Genomic DNA, 20,180 nt, shown 5'->3' with positions numbered 1-20,180 from the left:
CATAACTGGGACAGTATAGCCCGATTAGAACTTAATAGCGGACACGTTATGTATACATATTGCACACCTTGCCTCATATTTATAATGAAGTAAACACGTTATCTATAGATATGTTTACATAATTTGATCTTTTAAGACTTACATTCTTAAAATATTTATCTGTGGACACATGCATTTATTTTTTACAAGTAATAGGTTTATTCCATGCTGAAAAAAAGAAGAGAGAAAAAACACAACGTTTCGGCCGTGGAGCCTTCTTCAGGTGTTGACACACATTTCCAAATGCCAGTTCAGAATTTTTTTTAATTAGATGTCTAAAATGATGCAATGTGAATATATTGTTTTAATAATAAGTGGATCTTTTATTAAATTGTTTATGCAGTTATAAATACTGCTCCTCCCCAATTGAATAATGACATTTAGCATCTTTGGAGATTTCTGGAACCACGTATAGCAGAATATGTTTCATGTGTGCCAACTATAGCCCTTTTGTATTTTAAATATGGTTCTTATTATTCTAGGAATAAGTGAAAATATTTAACTGGATATACCTGAGAATTAACTTTGAGGACTACAAGGTTTCTTCCTCCCGCAGCGACTTTCCATGGGAATATCCTCATCTAAAAAGTCTGCAAATAATCACATTCTGTCAATTTATGAAAGTGCTTCCTCATAAAAATGACAAAAGACAAAAAAATGTAAATCATTTGGTTCACACACTTGTATTTTTCTGTTAGGAGCCATAAATTGCATGAAGGACATGAGGGAAGAATTAAATATATTCCATTACACTGCAGATTTGTCTGTCAAGTACAAGTCCTTTACTCTACAATTTGTAAAAATGTCAGTTCATTTCTCTGCACTTATCTTGATGAAATTGTGGTAGGAGGGAGAAAAACAAAGAAAACGAAATGTGCTGTGGATTACCGAATGATTTTAACAGTTTCCATGGGGCTCATTTCATAATCCAGGTTTATGCTATCTGTGGTGGCTAAACCTTGAAAGGAGATTGCTTGAGCTCCATCACCCAGACATCACACATTTGAGTCTGCATCAAGTCAATTGCCAACTCCTATTCCCCAAGCAGCAGTGAACAGCTGGATAAGTGGACATTGGAAGTAGTGGGATTCATTGGCAGGTCTCTCTCAGCTCTTCACAATCCCTACAGCCTCCTCGTCGCTTGCAGACTATGGATCCTCTAGGCAGTGCTAGTTCAGGGCTGTGTCTCCACTGATGTTAAAAGGCTAGTGGGTTAAAGTTGAGTGTGCCTACACTTACTATGCATGATCGCGGGCTTTGTAGCTGTGGGCTCAGACAAGATTAAACATAAAAACTAGTAAGGTACATAACAAAAAATAGTCAGTTTTAAATGTAAAGAAAAGAATAAACAAATAGCATAAAGGAAGTCTCTTTTATATAATTTTTATTCCAAAATAATAATTATTTTAAAAACAACACTAAAATTGTTGATGGTAAACCAATGGCAGCATGGTCACACAATATCAGTACAGACTACCTGTGCTGTCACTTGAATTGTGCATGTTATCTCATTTGTAACTTCCAATATTCAAATTCATCATGACAAAAAATCATTGAACCATCTTCTAATCACTTTAAAAAGCAGGTAATGGTTTATCCCATGTGGAAAAGAAACAGACAACGTTTCAGCTGTGGAGCCTTCTTCACTGAAGACTCCATGGCCAAAACATTGTGTCTCTTTTCCTTTCAGGGTGCAATAAAGCTTTACATGTTCCTTTGCAGCTTACGCATACTGTCATGGCTACCTACTTGAACATTTTAAAAAGCATCTGTTTTTTTGCAAGAGACAGACAGTTTGTTCCAAAGGATAAATAATTGACTCCATGAACTTAAAAGCAACTTTTTTATACCCTAATTCAGAAACAGCACCTTGTGCCTAAAGTAAAGGCATCAGTGTACAAGAACAGCAACATTGTGAAAACATTCCCCATATACTATCCCCATAGTACAGGCCCAGTTCTAATCCAGCTATTCCAGTCAACCTGACCTCACTGCTTAGCCCTGAGTGCCATTATTCAATGGCGATGGCTTGGAGTATTTGCACTGGATCCAGACACGGTACATGGTCAGCTGTTTGCCACGGTTGACTTGCAAGCGGCGGTCCACCAGGTTCTGCACTTTCTCCAACCCTGCACTGGTGAAAATAGCATCCAGCTCATCTGGAACATACAAGCACACAGGAGCAACAAGTCAATGGCACCTTGAAACGAAAAACAACCATCCCGTTTCTAGAACAGCCTGCACATTTGCAATCTAGAACCTCAGTTGAACAGCCCAACAAGCTCAATTGTTCTGGAATTCCATTATTTGAATTAATGTTCAGGTGACTTCAGAGTCCAGCAGACTTTGCAGTATTGTGAGAGAAGACAAAATGTTTAGAACTGAAAAAAACCTGCCTTGACTATTTCGTAATATATAAGGAGCCTTCTCTCTCACTACCTCTACTTGTCTCTTACTAGTTGCCTAGATAAGAAATGCAGTGGACCTGCAGTTAATAAGACTGTTCTGCACTCCTTGTTTGGTAAAAGTCCTTTCTGTACATTAAAAGTTATTTCTCTGTACATCAAGGTGTCGACCTTAGACACTCACATTACCATATGTATATAAGGGTGGCATGGTAACACAAAGCATTGCTGCTTTGCTGTGCTCAATTTCAGTTGTGCTATCTGTTGCTTGCCAAAATAGGCTCCGGCTTCAAATGCAACCCTGTATTGGATAAAGCGATGAGAAAATGGATGGATATATACAGATTGTGGAAAGCTACCTGTTAAGAAATAATTATTTCATTTAAAATTAATACTCATTCATACAAATGTTCTTTTTTTCGCTTTGATACAAAGATTTGCAAAATATGAAATTAAAAAGCAACATTATGCATCACTAATATTTATTAGTTATCTCTTGCATGTCTTTCTTCTACTTATTTGTGCCATTAGGAAGACACTCTATACCTTGTGTGAAGAAGTACACTCGAGTTCCATCTCCTCTGACATAGAAGTTATCAGACAAACACCTTCCTACAATAAAGACAAAACAGCATTTGCACAATATTAAAAATATTCTCACAGGTGAAAAACATCATATAAATGGATTTATTTCATGTACCACACTGGGTGCTTTTTATAAGATCTCTTTTCCATGAAGAAATGTATACATTGGCAAAACTAAAAGGCAATTTAAACAAAGCTCAGCATAAAACCGGAGTTCCATTACATCCCATAACCTGACTTACCAGTGTCGTCTCACTTTATAAAGTGAGACTATTAGACTAATATATATAGACTATTACAGATATAAACTTTTTTAGACTAATCATGCAATTTTAGACATGTGGCTATTGAAAAAGACAACATCTTGTAGAATGGTAGTGATATTAATAGTAATTGTAAAGATGGAAGCATTTCGGATTTTTCATCTGTAATGCCTTATGGTTAAAACACAGAATTAGACTAAAAGTAATGTACTGTGTACTAAATGCATGGTGCCTATGTTTGATGTTACATAACATTTTATAATCTCCTTGAATAAACAAAAATTGCTAATAATAAGGTTAATTGGATTATTCTAAATATATTGGGTCACACGTATTTTCCCTTACATATGTCTAATTGGTTTAATTAAAATATATTTAAGAAAGGAAGGATTAATTTTTAAAGCAAGGCTTACTCTCCTATGTAATTCATGTAACAAACAAATGTTTGATTACTTAAAATCTTTTTTTAGCCACACATGCATGCCCTGATAAAGGACAGAAATGTTGACAGCAGCTCATAACTTTATTTTAGTGAAAATAGAGTGTGCATCCATCTCATCTTATTTCTCTTCCTTCAAAAGGTAAGGGAAACAAGCCTATACGTTTTGGCTTGTGTGAATCAGACTGCATTCTTGAGACATAACCTCAACTGGAAATATGAGAATTTGAGAGGCAGCCCCCCTGTCAGAATTAGAAAACCCTGAGATCAAACATCATTTGCAAGTGTGTGCTTGGGTCACATGATGCACTGGTCAAATCAACAAACGAAACCTAAAACCAGCCATGTGTAAATTAAAAAGTCAGAATCAGTAGTCTCTTTCTTTTAAAACACCAATTTAAAGACAGCCATTTACCACTTTAGCTACCTCAGTATCAAACCCCTAAACAAACCTGAGAGAACTAAAGTTAAAAGACAGATGCTCTGTAAAGGATATCTTTGAGGCACCTGCTTATTTTAACACAGGCACTCTTAAGACCACGCCTTCTAATTTGGAATTAGACTGACAAATAGTCAACAACAAAAACACTCAGACTCACAGGCAAACATCCAGAAAAAGAGACTCTACAACTAAACCAGCCTTTGCAGGTTTTAGATAACTGGATTCCAGGAGGGTTTAGTGTCTGGTTTGTTTCTACTTGACATATCAAATAAACACTTAACCTATTTTTTTCCCCAACACTTACAGGATGTTTCTTTCTTCTCTTTGACAGACAATAACCCAAAACATTCACTTAATTAAAAGTGCTGCTACCTATAAACTGCTTTGGGGTCATGTTTGAAATATTATAATTAAATCAAAATCAGGCTGTCCAGGAATTCAGTTTAAAACCTCTGGTGTAGAGGTCCCTAAGAGTAGCTGAACATTAACTCAACATTCCCCAATTCAGGGACCAGAGGGCAAAGGTGTAAACGATAAGGAAAAATGTTTAGAGTAATGGAGAAAATGAATTATTTCTTTGAGGATAGTGCGTGTCTGTAACATGCTGCCAAGTATTGTCATTGAAGCTAATTCCAAGGCATCCTTAAAGAAACGGCAGGACGTAATCCTCAGATCAATAACAAAAGAAACACGATGGGTCAAATCACCTCCTCATGTTGGCAAACTCTTGGCAAACATGCTACGGGTTTTATTAGAGTAATCTCACAGTGACTTCAAACATCTCACAGAGAGCACAATCAGTTCAACACTCAAACAATGCAACTGTTGTATTTTACAAGTAAAGTTTGACTCAATCATGGATTTGTACAAAGGGACTAAGATACTGAAACAAAATCCACAGATGTATATTTTGTAAAAAAGCTGAAAGATAAGTACCTTTCTTGAAGCGTAGTTGAGCCATATCGTATCGCCCATAGTCCCGCAACATGATCATTCCTCCTGGCTTTAGAAGTTCACAGAGTCTGGATATGGACTTCTGCATTCTGGGAGAACAGAAAGGGGAAAAACAAACCTGGGTTTTAAACATTCAGACAACCCCCTTCGAAGAGATACAGGCAACAGACAACTGTATTGTACAATTTCTGACTACATTATATTACCCAAATACCGTATCTACCTTAATTACGATGGATTTCTTATTTTAACTCACACACATGGTGCACTAGTAAATGTAGTGGGTTTCATTGTTTGTACTGTTTGTAGAGGAACCAACTACAAGGAGCCTGCAATGTGAACTGGGACTAAGTTAATCAAACCTCCAAGATCTGCATCATAAAAACATATACTGATCCAAATTACTAAAGTCTAAAAAGGTAAAAGTAGAGTGGCATAAAAATGGAAATTTAATAAAACCCAATAAAGCATAACAGCTGACTAGGTCGGATGAGCAGACTTTCAGATAAGAAATGCAGTGGACCTGCAGTTAATAAGACTGTTCTGCACTCCTTGTTTGGTAAAAGTCCTTTCTGTACATTAAAAGTTATTTCTCTGTACATCAAGGTGTCGACCTTAGACACTCACATTACCATATGTATATAAGGGTGGCATGGTAACACAAAGCATTGCTGCTTTGCTGTGCTCAATTTCAGTTGTGCTATCTGTTGCTTGCCAAAATAGGCTCCGGCTTCAAATGCAACCCTGTATTGGATAAAGCGATGAGAAAATGGATGGATATATACAGATTGTGGAAAGCTACCTGTTAAGAAATAATTATTTCATTTAAAATTAATACTCATTCATACAAATGTTCTTTTTTTCGCTTTGATACAAAGATTTGCAAAATATGAAATTAAAAAGCAACATTATGCATCACTAATATTTATTAGTTATCTCTTGCATGTCTTTCTTCTACTTATTTGGGTTTTAAACATTCAGACAACCCCCTTCGAAGAGATACAGGCAACAGACAACTGTATTGTACAATTTCTGACTACATTATATTACCCAAATACCGTATCTACCTTAATTACGATGGATTTCAAAGAGCATGTCTCAAACATGCTCTTTGAGACAGATGGCAAGAATTGCCCAAACCAACTCACTTGTCAGGGTGAACTGCAGACAGAACGAAAATGAGTACAATGATATCCAGACTCTCTTTTGGCATGGGGAACCTGGCAGCCTCATCACACAGGTCATGCACGAAGGCGAGGCAGCGTGTGGGGTTGTACTCCTCATTAGCCTATGGTGAGGAAGCAAGTCCTTGTTGAATTATTTCAGGAGGGGACATTTTCTACATTGAAAGTCCAGCCTTTGAAAGTGGGCAGGTTTCTCCAGTGTTTCTCACCTTAACCAGCTCCACAGCAGTAGTGGAAAAATCACAGCAATACACGAACAGCCCAGGGTCACTGCAGAAAAAATGGCAACAAAAAACAGGAAACAAAATGCACTGTGAAGATAAAACACCACCAACGAGCAACCCAATGTGGTGCAGAGAGGAAAAGTAATGAGAAGAAAAGTAAACAAAGTGTGTAAAAGCTTTCGTTTAGTTATTATATATGTGGGAATTGAATTAAGTGGAAAAAAATAAATGACTATTAAAACTGTGAGTTCTTTGTCTGTTTTATGAGGGATTGGAATTCATTAAACAAAGGGTGTGAAAGATCCTCTTAAATGGAATATGCGTTACACAAGACTCATAACTGATAGAAAGGGTGGGGTACGGCCACAAGATCAGCACCAATGACATTGTGACAGGTTGTCAATACTCCTGTTTGTCCTTACTCCTCAGATTCTGATTCTCAAACCAGCAATTTAAGGTACAAGTTAAAGCAGATTCCATAACATACAGATAAAACAATCAATCAATATTTATAAATATCAATATTAATCAACAATGAATTACAAAATTGTTTGAGCCCACTTAAGAAGTTTGCCTCCAAATGTAACTTGCAATCCAAAACATAGACATAATCAATCAGCCAATCTAGATCATGTGACTGCTAGTGGCTAAATGATCTACTGTAAGAGTCTCATCCATCTGTTTTTTGAAAGACGCCAGTGTATCAGATTTAACAATATGCCTGAATAGCATTTTACAGACTCTCCCTGGGTAACTTTGTAGCTACAAATTGATGTTTCTTAGTCAATCAATCTTCTTGACACGCATAATGGACAACAGAAAAAACTCATCTGACTGTATAAAGCTCTATTACATATTCTCATTTTTTTAGTATCAGTCCACGACAGAATAATACAAGAATCTTAGCTTTTTCATTCAACAAAAATGACTGTGCTTGTGGTTTGAACACCCTGAAATCAAGCAAAGATTGTCATAAAAGGACATAATATAAAAAATTTCAGTTTTCTTCACTATTCATCCGTTCCTGCTTTGTCTCAAAGTTTAACATACAGTTTATCTGATTAATGCATAGAGTCAAAAAGGAAAAGTGGACTGACTTACCTGTTTGTCTTTAAAATGGGAAATACTGTATTTCCTACGCCACAGCCAACCTGCACACAACCAGCCACAAACATCTTGTTACACACAGAACCTTAGCTTCTGCCCATATAATCCTGCAGTATCTGAAGACACCTGTCTATCTTTCTCTACCCACGGACTCCTTCTGTTTAAGATCGGGTTCAAACACGCCACAAAATCAAATATGAAGCAAGAAGTAATTCCAATACTGACTTGGTCAGTTTTCATATTGCGATGAAGATAAATGGTTTATTTATCAAAACTAACTGTTCTCATCAAGTTTAAAAAAAAATTCTGCCTAGGGAAAAATAGTACAGTTTTCCCATAATATCCCGGTATAATAAGTTTAATATTATATTAAATAATAAGTTATTATTAATAAGTTAATAAAGAAATCTGGAGGTCTGGAGACAAAGAAAGAAATGAGATGCATGACCTTTCATCCAATTTAGAATAAACTAACAGTAGAAAGAGATTTCAATGTTAATTTTTATTACTTCTAGAACATAAGAACAAAGTTGACAAATGAAAGGAGGCGATTTGGCCCATTTGGTAGTTTGAACTTAATTGATCCAGCCATTTCTTAAATTAAACCAAAGTATCAGCTTAAACCCAATTTGTTCCATATTTGCACAAACCTGGCACTACTGATAACTAAAACATCATAAAATGTCAAACTTCAATTTCAGCGGATTGGAGTGGATCATAAGAAATAAAATAGTTACCTCCAAAATACGGAAAGTGGCAGATGACCCTGGGAAATCGCTGCTATTCAGGCTCATGGAAGCAGAATCAGAGGAGCTCTGTTCACAGTTAGACTGGCACCTTACAGGATGACAGTGGATAAAGGTCTTTGGTAGGGATCTTCCACCTTGGCACTGTACTTGAGTGCCTGTCAACAGTCCTGAACAGTCCTGTTGTGGGCAGTTCTTTGTTGTGTGGGAACACTGTGCTTGTTTCGGAGCCAGTTCAGGGAATTCTGTAAAGAGCCAGTGGCGGTCCTTGAAGAAGCGGTTCTCGTGGATCTTGTAGAAATCATTCCAGTATTCATTTGCACAGCTTTCATAATCCTCTGCTGACAGAAATCAGTGAAATGAGTGCCCACAATAAAGGCTCTGAAGGTCTTCCTTTAGCATTGAGGCTACAGAGAGGACCATTTACAATTTCAAATTGATAAAGATGTGTGTAACATAGACAAAGTGGCAGAGGTCTATCACTTTTAAATAAGCTGCTATACTGTGCTGAATCTGGCAGTCAGGGGTAAGGGATTTTTTATTCTAAAGCACAATGAAAAAACAATGAATTTTAGCAGATCTAATTGGTGTTATCAACTGTTCTTATTACTGAGGTAACATATCTTTATTATATCACAGTGTCAAATTCCATTCCAGAGGCTCGACAGGCAAGTCTGAATGGAAGCAAATATAAATCAGCACAATAAACTGTTTTCTCATCCCTTTGAAGGCTCATGTTAACAGCAATGCAGTATACTTGTCAAGAAAACACCAGACCTAAAAGACAGTGCCATGCACTAATGAAAACAGAAAATAAAAAATGTATAGCAACAGGGAAATAAAAGAGTCTAGGACATCACACCACCACAGACTTCTCACAAACCTTGCTCCTCTGGGGGAAGTGGCTGGCTGTTCTCCAGGACCTTCTGTTTAGCGGTCTCTTCCTGTTGCTCTGTCCACTCCACGTTATCCCTGAGAAAGAGCAGAAAAGACACATTAGCTCTGTGTGACATTAACAGTCCAAATCTCCTCTGATTTCCCAAACTTTGGTAGCCTTTAAATACCACTTTGGTTTGCTTAACCTTCTACCATGAATAAGGTTACAGTTTTCATAAGTTTCCTTCTAAAGAAATATTTAATCTTGAAATTAACAAGAGTACAAGCGTTATTAGTTAAACTTTAGCTTAAACATAACTTTTTTTCAAAGGGCTTTACATTCAAAACAAATACTAGCTCCGAAAAGCTCAAGTTCAAGTAGTGCAGTTGTAAAAAGTTAGCAATTCATCATGATACGGTAATATGTATTTCCCCTATAAAACATCGATAACCTGCCAATCAAGCTGTAATATTTTTTAAGTATACCTATAAATAATGTACGATCACGTTCTGTACTCTGAAAAAGCAATGCGAGTTTGTATTTATCACGAATCACTATAAAGCGCAAATTTAACTGGGTATAAAAAAATCGTTATATGACTGAATGTTTCATCTAAGTGACACCACAACAAGTAAAGCAGCCAGACATTCGTCAAGTCGTCGCTGATCATCCAGCACTTGAACGGTTGTCGGTGAGAAAAGATGTACGTAATAAAACATAGAAACATGAAAATGAAATAAAGAAATAAAATGCAGAACATAAAAATCAAATTAATAATAAGATAAAAAGTCAGAAAAAAAGAAGGAGAGGACAAAGACGCAGCGCCCCCCTTGTACGTCAGGTAAGCGTGGTCGCATTCGACCCTACTGTATATCAACATGCACTTGAGAATACAAAGATAAAAATATTCAATATATCACGTCAAGTTCAGCATATTTTAGAAACGACACTATAGTAAGATGGTAGCAAAAAAGACAACAAACTTTTTTCACGCCAAAAATCGTAACTCCTTTCACAAATTCATACTGCCTCGCACAGGCTGCCAACTGTCCCTGAAACATTACTGTCACCTATGTTAAGTACAACCCATTAACACTCGTACCAGGCGTTGTGCTGGAAAACTCGACTGGGATCAGTCAGGTACCGTGTTCCGAACTGCGGCCTCTTCCAGTCCCCAGAAAGATTTGTCGGACTCAACCCCGACTTGGAACCACCAGAACACAATTCAACGTCTCCCAGAGCCGCCATGATGGTCCGGCTTCCGGAACTAGGAAGCGACAGCGGCGCGGAAACACGTCACTAGATGAAGGACTTTGCAGGGGCACGTTTTTTTATTTGAACAATAACAACAACAAAACAAAATCCAATACAAACAAGAGTATTTTTTATTTATTTATGCATAACAGAATAACAAAAATGACAATACAAACAAGAGTACATATAACAGTTCAAGACAAAAAGATCGTCAGGGGTACATATTACAAGATAAATTCGAGTTATGAAAAAAGATTAAACAAATTAAATAAAAATAATGTCCGCACCGCTTTCATATTTTTGCACTTTGAAATGTTGTGCAAATACCCTCTTACATCCATTTTACAATGCTCAAACAAAGGGTTCTTCCCAGACCACTTCATTTTATGTATATACTGTAATAACGTGCCATTATAATAATTAAATTTATTACAAACGATGTTTTAATATTGTTTTCGAAGGGGACAAACAAGAGTACACATAACATGTCAAAAGACATCATCAGGGGTACATATTACAATATTCATATTATGAAAACAGATTAAACAAAGACAAAGTCCACACCTGCTTTCGTATTTTTGCATTTTGAAATACTCTGCAAATAGGCCTTTACGTCTATTTTAAACTGTTCAAACGTAGGACTCCATTTCACTTTGTGTATAGAATAACATGCCAGTATAATAATGAAGTCAATTACAAACTATATTTTTGTATAATTTCCAATGGGATTGAAATTTAACATAACATATATTTATTTAAAACTAATATCAATAGGTTCCTCTTTTTAAATAAAAGTTTTCAAATCAATCCAAAAGGTTTTTACCAAAGGACATAACCAAAATAAATGTTAAATAGTTTCAGGGCTACTTTCACAAAAAACACAGCTATCATCTATATTAACTTTAAAGTACTGCACAACAAGGGTCTCTATTGGGTAAATATGATTGATTATTTTACATGAAACCTCCTTAACCTTATTAGTTATATTATTACATATCGTCCTATTTTTCCCCCAATTAAACCATTTTCCAAATAAGGAATTGCAATATACTCTAACTGAGTCCCAGTAGTAAGAAGCAGGGGAAGCAGGAGGCTGCCAGTCGCTCGCCTTTTGCCATCTGGCTCAGATCCCTCTCAGTGGCAGCACCCTCCACGACCAGCTGGCCATGTTCAGCCACCAGCGGTTTAAAGCCCTGACTGCCAAGATACAGCACAGCCTGCTGGGATGCAAGATACTTGCCACCATTGTCTTGAAGAAGGGAGGCAGCCTGGGGACTGTGGTCATCCTGGGCACCGGTGAGTGAGAGGGAGGGACACAACAGATGATGAACAAGTACAAAAACTGTCTTACACCTTGAACCCACTGCAATTTGCATACCGACAGAACAGACCAACTGAGGACACATTACCCTCTCACACCTACATAAGAAAGGAACGTTTATGAGAATGCTGTTTGTTGTTCAACACCATTGTACTCTCAAGGCTCTTCACCAAGCTCCAGGACATAAGCTCCCTTCTCTGCAACTGGATCCTGGATTTTCTGACGCGACGTCCGCAGGTGGTAAGGGCAGGCGCCAATTCATTCTACACCCTGACTCTGAACATCGGCGCCCCCCAAGGCTGTGTGCTCAGCGCTCTCCTCTACTCCTTATTCACCCACGATTGTGCGGTCAAAAGCAAAACAAACTCCATCATTAAGTTTGCCAACGACACAACGGTCATTGGCTTGATCACGAATGGTGACGAGACAGCGTACAGGGGGGAGGTTGCCCAGGCTGCATGGTGCCAGGACAACAACCTCTTTCTGAACACCAATAAGACTAAGGAGTTGATCGTGGACTACAGAACACATCAGAGAGCAGAACACACACCCATTTACATCAGCGGGTCTGCAGTGGAGAGAGTCAGCAGTTTTAAGTTCCAAGGTGTTAACATCAAAGAAGACCTAACCTGGTCCCACCACACCAACCACATAGCCAAGACAGCACGGAAATCCCTATTCTTTTTTCACAGACGTAAGAAGTTCGGCATGCTGTCACATATCCTGACCAACTTCTATAGGTGCACCACTGAAAGCATCCTAACTGACTGTATTACTGCCTGGTATGGGAGCTGCTCTGCCTTAGAGCGCAAAGTACTGCAGGGGGTGGTGAAATCAGCACAGCTCATCACTGGCTGCGTGCTACTGGACATCGAGGCAATCTATTCTGTTAGATGCCTCAAGAAGGCCAGGTTTATTCTCAAGGACCCCAGGCGCCCAAACCACAATCTGTTTTCTTTACTACCGTCTGGAAAATGATACCGCAGCATACAAAGACCAACAGATTTCAAAACAGCTTTTTTCCTCAGGCAATAAGACTGCTGAACAGCCAATCACAGCAGCCACTAGCGATTACACAAACGACCACTGACAGTCACTCCACTTTAAACTGATAAGGTGCACCCACATCTTTCCTGATACTTCACATTCTCAGGATATAAATGACAGTGCTAAATAACTCCTATTCCTACCATATCTCTTTGCGTTATTTATTGTGTAAATCTTGTCAATTGTAATTTATTGTATTCTTCTCTGTAACCTTAATTCTGTCAACTTCTGTCTTCCTCTCCTTGGCAAGTTTGTGGGAAAAGCATTTCTACCGTTGCATGCTGTATTGTTGTGCATTGATAAATAAGCCTTGATTGATTATGGAGTGTTAACTTGAGGATACACAGGAGCTAGACTGACTAGCTACACTGACTACCTAGACTAGCAGTGGCTCTCAAACTGTGTTCTGTGGTCCATGCTTTTATAAGTCTTTTCCTCTGTATCTGGTCTTCCTTTATATATTAAAAAAGTGAACTGATGGCTGTTGGAAAGTGTCTGTTCCATAAGTAATATCCCTATAAAAGATTTGATTAAATATCTTGGTTTATCTTGGAATATTTTAAGATTTTCAAAAATCCAAAAAAGAGATGTGATTTTTAAATTCTCTACCATAGTACAATAAAAAACAACTTTATTCATGGTTGTTATTTGTCGAATACAGGCAGAAGGAGGCCTAAATGCTTCAAGTTGTAGAGCATCTAATACTATCTTAAAGATAAAACTGATGCAGAATTATTTACAAAATTAAGAAAAGTAGGTGGTATATATTTCTCCTAATTTAATCTTTCAGGAAGTACAGGGTAAAGAGTTTTTACTTGAATGCAATTTGGATGCAGGGAAACTTCTCCTGAAACTTAACAGCTTCCATGAAGAAGTTCTCCTCACGTGGTCTCTTATGGATAAACATACCTACCCCCCCCATAGAGAGACCATTTAGAATGAAAGAGAAATACAGTAACTTTTATAAATAAACCCGTGCTTTGAAAACTGGGTTTAAAATAGTATAAGCGGGGTCAACAAATTAACTGGTATGGATGATGAAATGTAGAATCAAGCAGATTTTATGAATAGATATAATGTTTGTGATAAGTCTGATAACAATCCGTCGTAACCAGAGCTACTCCTAGAGAGGTATTGATGCTTTTAAGAAACTAACAGTAGCCCATCAGAAACTATGGAAGAATTTACAACCTTTATTAGACTACAAGGAAAACAATTTAGTTATACTTGTACTAATAAATACTTCAGATCCCTCTCGCAATCTCACAATATCTTGTCAAACTATTTTGGAGCACCTCTTTGGGGAAAGTGAGTGGAATCAAACATGACTATTGTCAAACAGATTTTGTATGAATAATAAGGTTAAGGCGTCATTACAAAATTGTACATTGAATCGACCCGGTAAAGATAAACAGTGTGCATAGATTTAAAAGTAATATAGATGATAATTGTCTTTCTCAAAGCAGCCCAGAAACCTTACGTTTGTTTTTGTTTTGTTCTGTTGTTAAAACACTCTGAACAGATCGGCAAAATGGTGTAAAGAAGGCTTCTAATTCTGACATTTCCTGTAGACAAATTGATGTTATTTTACTGCTCAATATTGCTGAACCGAATCTAAAATATAATGTATCATTGGCTTAATCATTATACTTGCTCGTTATTAGATGTAGAAATAGCCTAAAGATGAGAAATAATCGAAAATTGAATAATTAGACCGTATGTCGTAGTAGCAGATTGTACTTCTCGCCTAACTGATGTGGTCGAGCAACTCCACAATCGCCATACAATCCGTCCGTTCTCATGCTCTGACTTTCAGGTTGGGCAGTGGAATGGATTCCAGGGCAAACTCGTTCTTGTTTGATTATCCGTGTGAAATCTCGCCCAAAGACCGGTACTTGTATTTGTATTGTATTCTTTGTTCTTGTTAATGCTTACTTTAAAAAATGTAAAAAAACAATTCAAAAGTGACGCGTTGTTCTGACTTCCAGCTGCTTCCGCGTAGAGCCGGCGACCCCCATTGACCCCAGCGCCGTGATCTTTTCATAAAACGTTTTCATATTTTTTTTTTCATAATTTCTACTTAAGCTTTTGGAGAAGAGTATAGAGTGTCGGCGGGAGAAAACCCGGAGTGGATCAGCCTTTCCACCGGATCCGGACTTCCGGCTACGGAAAACCCGGAGTGGATCTTCCTTTCCGCCGAATCCGGACTTCCGGCTACGGAAAACCCGGAGTGGATCGGCCTTCCACTGGATCCGGACTGCCGGCTAAGGTAAACCCGGAGTGGATCGACCTTCCACTGGATCCGGACTGCCGGCTAAGGAAAACCCGGAGTGGATCGGCCTTCCACTGGATCCGGACTGCCGGCTAAGGAAAACCCGGAGTGGATCGGCCTTCCACTGGATCCGGACTGCCGGCTAAGGTAAACCCGGAGTGGATCGGCCTTCCACTGGATCCGGACTGCCGGCTAAGGAAAACCCGGAGTGGATCAGCCTTTCACTGGATCCGGACTGCCGGCTAAGGTAAACCCGGAGTGGATCGGCCTTCCACTGGATCCGGACTGTGAGCAGCTTTTGTCCAATCGGCGCTGAGATTTCAGCAGGAGGCGGGAGACAGGCTCTTGTCCAGTCACACAGCTTCAGTCCCGGGACTTTTCCGAATTCCGGCGGGCGGTGACACTTCCGAGAAATGTCCACTGGGTGGCGACAGAGATACACGAGTCCACGGAGCTGAGTCTCAAAGCGCTATCGGAAAGACTTGAAATCGGAAAGAAATACATTTGTTACATTTTAATCCCATTGAAAGGAAGATGAAAATATCGTTTGTATTTTTTAAAATTATTATACTTGCGCAACATAATTATTAACGGAATGGAGTGAGAGGAGACCATGTTTGGACAGTTAAAAACAGATGTTTTATTTCAGAATGTCTTTCTGAAATGTGTCTGTTTCTGTGTTGTAAGAACGTTAAAGCATGGACGGACCTTATCTGCATTTACCTTGTTGAATCTTTTTTTCCATAAAATGTACATGTATTATTGCATGTACCCTGACAATACGATTGCTACGTTACGTTTTCTTGTAGTTTTTGGTCTCATAAAGAATACAAAAGACGTGGGTATTATAGTCTGTAAAGACCAAGATGAAAGATGTAAACTGAATTTTACGCCTATTTTAGATAAAACTAAAAAAGATTTCAGTCTTGGTTAGTGAGGGACCTATCGTTGGCAGGTCGGGTTCTACTGTCGAAAGCAGAGGGTATATCTCTCTTTGTGTACGCCTCGCTTTCACTGAATGTGACTTCGCATCTTATTGATGAGTTTGACAAACATATACAACTTTATTTGGAAGAATAAACCTCATTATATTAGGAAACACCTTCTGAGTAAACCAAAAAACCAAGGTGGCTTGAATGTTATAGACTTTTATATGTCAAATATAACTTTTAAAATAAATTGGATTAGGAAATTTATTAATAATAAAAATAGTATTTGGAATTTTATTCCAAACATAATTTTTCAGAATGTTGGGAATCTTGACTTTTTGTTAAAATGTAACTTTGAGATAAAGAAAATCCCAATTAAGTTATCTAATTTTCATAAGCAAGTTCTATTATACTGGACTTTATTATACAAACACAACTTCTCACCACACACATATTATATTTGGAATAATAAAGACATTAAGTTTAAAAATAAAAGTTTATTTTTACATAGTTGGTTTAATAACAAATTTTATTTAGTGGCTCAACTGTTGAATGAAGATGGTAGATTGCTTACTTATGAATTCCTGGAGAGATTTCAGTTCCCTGTTACTCCTAAGGAATATGCAATAGTTTTTGATGCCATTCTGGAAGGTGTAGTGGGCTTATTAAAAGCAAATCAAAGTGTTAATAGGACTGACCTCCTTCTGGGTCCTACAACTGATTTATTCTTGGATGGCGTGGAAATAAAGGATAAGAAGTGTAACAATACTCATATTAGAAATCTTTGTAAACCCCATCTTATCCCTTCTTGTTTGTCTTTTTGGAATGCAATGTTTGAAAATATAAACTGGAAGTTAGTTTGGACAATTCCTGATAGATTTTGTATTACAAATAAAGTTAAAGAGATATTGTTTAAAATCATTCATAAGTTTTATCCAGTGAAATTAGTACTCTTTAAATTTAAGCATGAGCAGGATGATCTGTGTGTTTTTTGTTGGGCGGAAAAGGAATCTTTGGTGCATTTATTTGTTAGGTGTAGGTTTGTAAAGTTGTTTTGGACGGATTTACAGAGTTTTGTTTGCAGGGAGTTAAAGGTGTTTTTTAGATTGAAGGATTTTGACATTTTATTGTACTGTTTAGTAGAAAATTTGGAAAAAGAGCATTTATTTATAGTCAATTTATTAATCATTCTTGGTAAATTTCACATCCATAAATCCAAATGGTCTAATAATACTCCCCTTTTTAGTTCTTTTGAGGTGGAGTTGAAACACTATTTAAATTCTATTAAAAATGTGAGAAATAATAAAGCACGGAAAACATATGATATATGTAAAAAAATACAAGTTAATCATATAACTTACTTATTTCCTCTGGCGGTTAACTGTTTATTTTTCTATTTGTGTTTGTTTACTTATACCTAATTTTGATCCTCGTAATTGTATTTGTATTTGTAAATTATTTACAAGTTTAATAAAAAATTCTTTAAAAAAATGTGTTTCGCTGATTTGATTGAACATTAGAATTGAATATATTAATACAATTTCAGCGTATTGATCGTGTCTTGTATTTCTATGTCTCTCTTATGTGTATGTTTTCTTTTATTTCACGTGTCTGCGGCGCTGGTTAATCGACCCGGCACATAAAGCAAACCCACTGTCCTCGTGTTTCTTAGCTCCCGTCTTGTTTGCAAACTTTTCTCCTGTGTTTATTTTACTTTGTCAATAAAACGTGGTTGCCGTGGCAACGGAGCTGTAAAAGTTGTTGCGATCTGATCTCCAGGGGGTAAGTAAGTACCCCAGGAAACCGGACCTTAAAGATAAGTAGACCTTATCTTTATTTGCTTGTATAATGTACCCCGGTGATCTGTGATGTACTCTTGTGTGCATTGAATAGCATTTTTACTATTTGTTAAAGCAGAGAAAACACAATAATGTCGAATTAATCAGGAACGTGAGGTGGCTCGCCAGTAAACAAACTCTCCAGCGACATCTGGATTTCAATAACTCTCTGCCCTGCAATACGGTTTTCCAGGAGTCCGCAGTGCTTAACGAGCAGAGAGCGGAACCACAGCATCCTGAGCCGTGGCTCCACACCGACCTCGGGCGACGGACCGGCTGTCGCGCTAATCACGCATCAGATCCGGATACGTCTCCGTTAAGTGACGTTGAATGAGCGGCGCAGGGCTTGTCCAATCACCGCCGTTGGCTAGAATAGGCGGGATTTCCTTTTAGTTTGGGTGAGTGACACCGTTCTTAGCCAATCACCACGGCCTTCCGTGTTCTTCCACGGAAATACCGCCCTCAAGTTGAGTGACTCGGCTCTGAACCAATCAGCACCGAGATTTCGGCAGGAGGCGGGGCAGATACGACTTTCGTCCAATCACAATTTCAATTCCGGGACATTACCTAATTACGGCGGGCGGTGACACTTCCGAGAAATGTCCACTGGGCGGCGACAGAGATACACGACTCTATGGCGGTGAGTCTCAAAGCGCTGTCGAAGACTTGTTGTGCAGATATTGATTTTTTTTTCAGAAGTGTAAATATATTATACTATGTACCCCTGATGACATTATTGATTTGCTATATATACTCTTGTTTTGTGTCGTATCTATTTTTATTGCTACATGAGTTAAAAAAGAACTGCACTTCTGAGAAATGTCCACTGGGCGGCGACAGAGATACACGAGTCTATGGCGGCGAATCTTAAAGCGCCTCCGTACAGATCCTCGTTGTGCTGAGATTGAAAATCAAAACAGATGGTAACTGTGACTTTTGTGACAGCAACTCTGAAAGCTAAAGTAAAGAAGGAAACTAATATTGACATTACTTTTAAAGAAGTAAAATAATGCTACATTTAAACCCATTGAAAGTAATATGAAAATATCATTTGTATTAAAAAAAATATTATACTTCCACGATATAATAATTAACGAAATGCTGTGAGAGGAGACCCATGTTTGAACACTTTAAAACGGATGTAAATGCGTCTGTACAGACAATTTGAAACATGTACGGACCTCATCTGCTTTTGTTTACTATTAAACAAGATTACTTGTTTAATCTTTTTGCATAAAATGTACATGTATTATTGTATGTACCCCTGACTATACTCTGTTATATGTATTCTTGTTTTTATGGCATGTATTGTTGTTATAATTAAAAAGAAAAAAGACGCGAATCGATTACGTCAAAAGGAAGTCGCCCACAGGGCTTGTGGGAAATGTAGTCTCCGTAGTGCTCTATAGCGCACTACAGAACACGTGCGCTGCCCACGCGTTCCGCAGATTTGATTGAGCATCAGAATTAATTATACAATTTCAGCGTATTTGTCGTGTCGCGGATTTCTATGGCAGGAGCTGTTTCTTGCTCTCCGGAGTGAAGCTGCTCTGGGAAGAGACGAGCAAATCTTCAGACTCTTTGTAAATGCGACATCATGACAGCTGTGCCGACCTGCTCTTTATTGACCTGTTGAACCTGTTTGAGTAAAGAGCAGGAGTATTGTGTACCCCTGATTGTGTTATGTGTACTCGAGTGTGTATTTTTCTTTCTGTTTTCTGTTCTGTTTATTTCACAAGACGGACCCGGGCAGCAGCATGTGTCTGCAGCGCTCATCCTGCCTGCATGTTTGCAAACTTTTCTCCTGTGTTTATTTTACTTTGTTAAATAAAACGTGGTTGCTGGGGAAACGGTGCTGCAGAAGTTGTTGCGATCTGACCTCCGGGAGGGAGACAGCTGGCAAAGCCGAAACTTTAGTCTAAAAGGCGCTGGCTGGAGTATTTTGTGGACATTTTGCGGAAGAAAAGGAAGAAGCGGTGAGTCGCAGGCTGTGTGACAGGACTGTCGGGGAAATGTAAGCTCTGGGCTGAGCGAGTCCGTCGGCGCCTCCTCCTGCAGGAGTGAGGAGTCTCCGGTCTCCGGTCGCGTCCTGATCTGCATGTGGAGGTGAAAGGCTGAGAGACGGCGCACATGCTCTGCACATGTTCTCATGTGTCTGGTTTCCTGGAGTGCTGTCTGTGTGGAGTTTGCATGCTCTGCTCATGTTCTCAAGGGTTTCCTGCCGCTTCTGCAGTCCAGTGTTGGTGAGTCTGTC

General features: G+C 38.3%; 1 protein-coding gene and 1 long non-coding RNA gene across 3 annotated transcripts; one reads left to right on the top strand and one right to left on the bottom strand.

Annotated features, from left to right (window-relative positions):
* Positions 1–1,406: 1,406 nt before the first annotated feature.
* Positions 1,407–10,553, bottom strand: mettl2a (methyltransferase 2A, methylcytidine). 2 transcript variants are annotated; one of them, XM_088623251.1, is made up of 9 exons: positions 10,368–10,553; positions 9,272–9,360; positions 8,380–8,729; positions 7,637–7,686; positions 6,521–6,581; positions 6,276–6,415; positions 5,110–5,216; positions 2,991–3,056; positions 1,407–2,198 (listed from the first exon to the last, which is right to left on the bottom strand). In XM_088623251.1, the coding sequence occupies exons 1-9, from the start codon at positions 10,511–10,513 to the stop codon at positions 2,035–2,037; spliced, it is 1,173 nt and encodes a 390-aa protein (XP_088479377.1). In that variant the 5' UTR covers positions 10,514–10,553; the 3' UTR covers positions 1,407–2,034. The 2 variants fall into 2 exon arrangements, with proteins under 2 accessions (XP_088479377.1, XP_088479378.1); XM_088623252.1 differs by having other exon boundaries at positions 8,380–8,726; positions 10,368–10,552.
* Positions 10,554–17,739: 7,186 nt separating this feature from the next.
* LOC148638492 (uncharacterized) lies at positions 17,740–18,679 on the top strand. Its single transcript, XR_015930992.1, has 2 exons — positions 17,740–17,870; positions 18,120–18,679. It is a non-coding gene; the product is annotated as an uncharacterized LOC148638492 (long non-coding RNA).
* The last annotated feature ends 1,501 nt before the right edge of the window (positions 18,680–20,180 follow it).

The sequence above is a fragment of the Lepisosteus platostomus genome, chromosome 28 (genome assembly GCF_059453375.1).
Source record: "Lepisosteus platostomus isolate fLepPlt1 chromosome 28, fLepPlt1.hap1, whole genome shotgun sequence".
NCBI lineage: Eukaryota > Metazoa > Chordata > Actinopteri > Semionotiformes > Lepisosteidae > Lepisosteus > Lepisosteus platostomus.
Note: the sequence above shows the minus strand (reverse complement) of the source record. Positions and strands in the feature narration are given on the sequence as shown.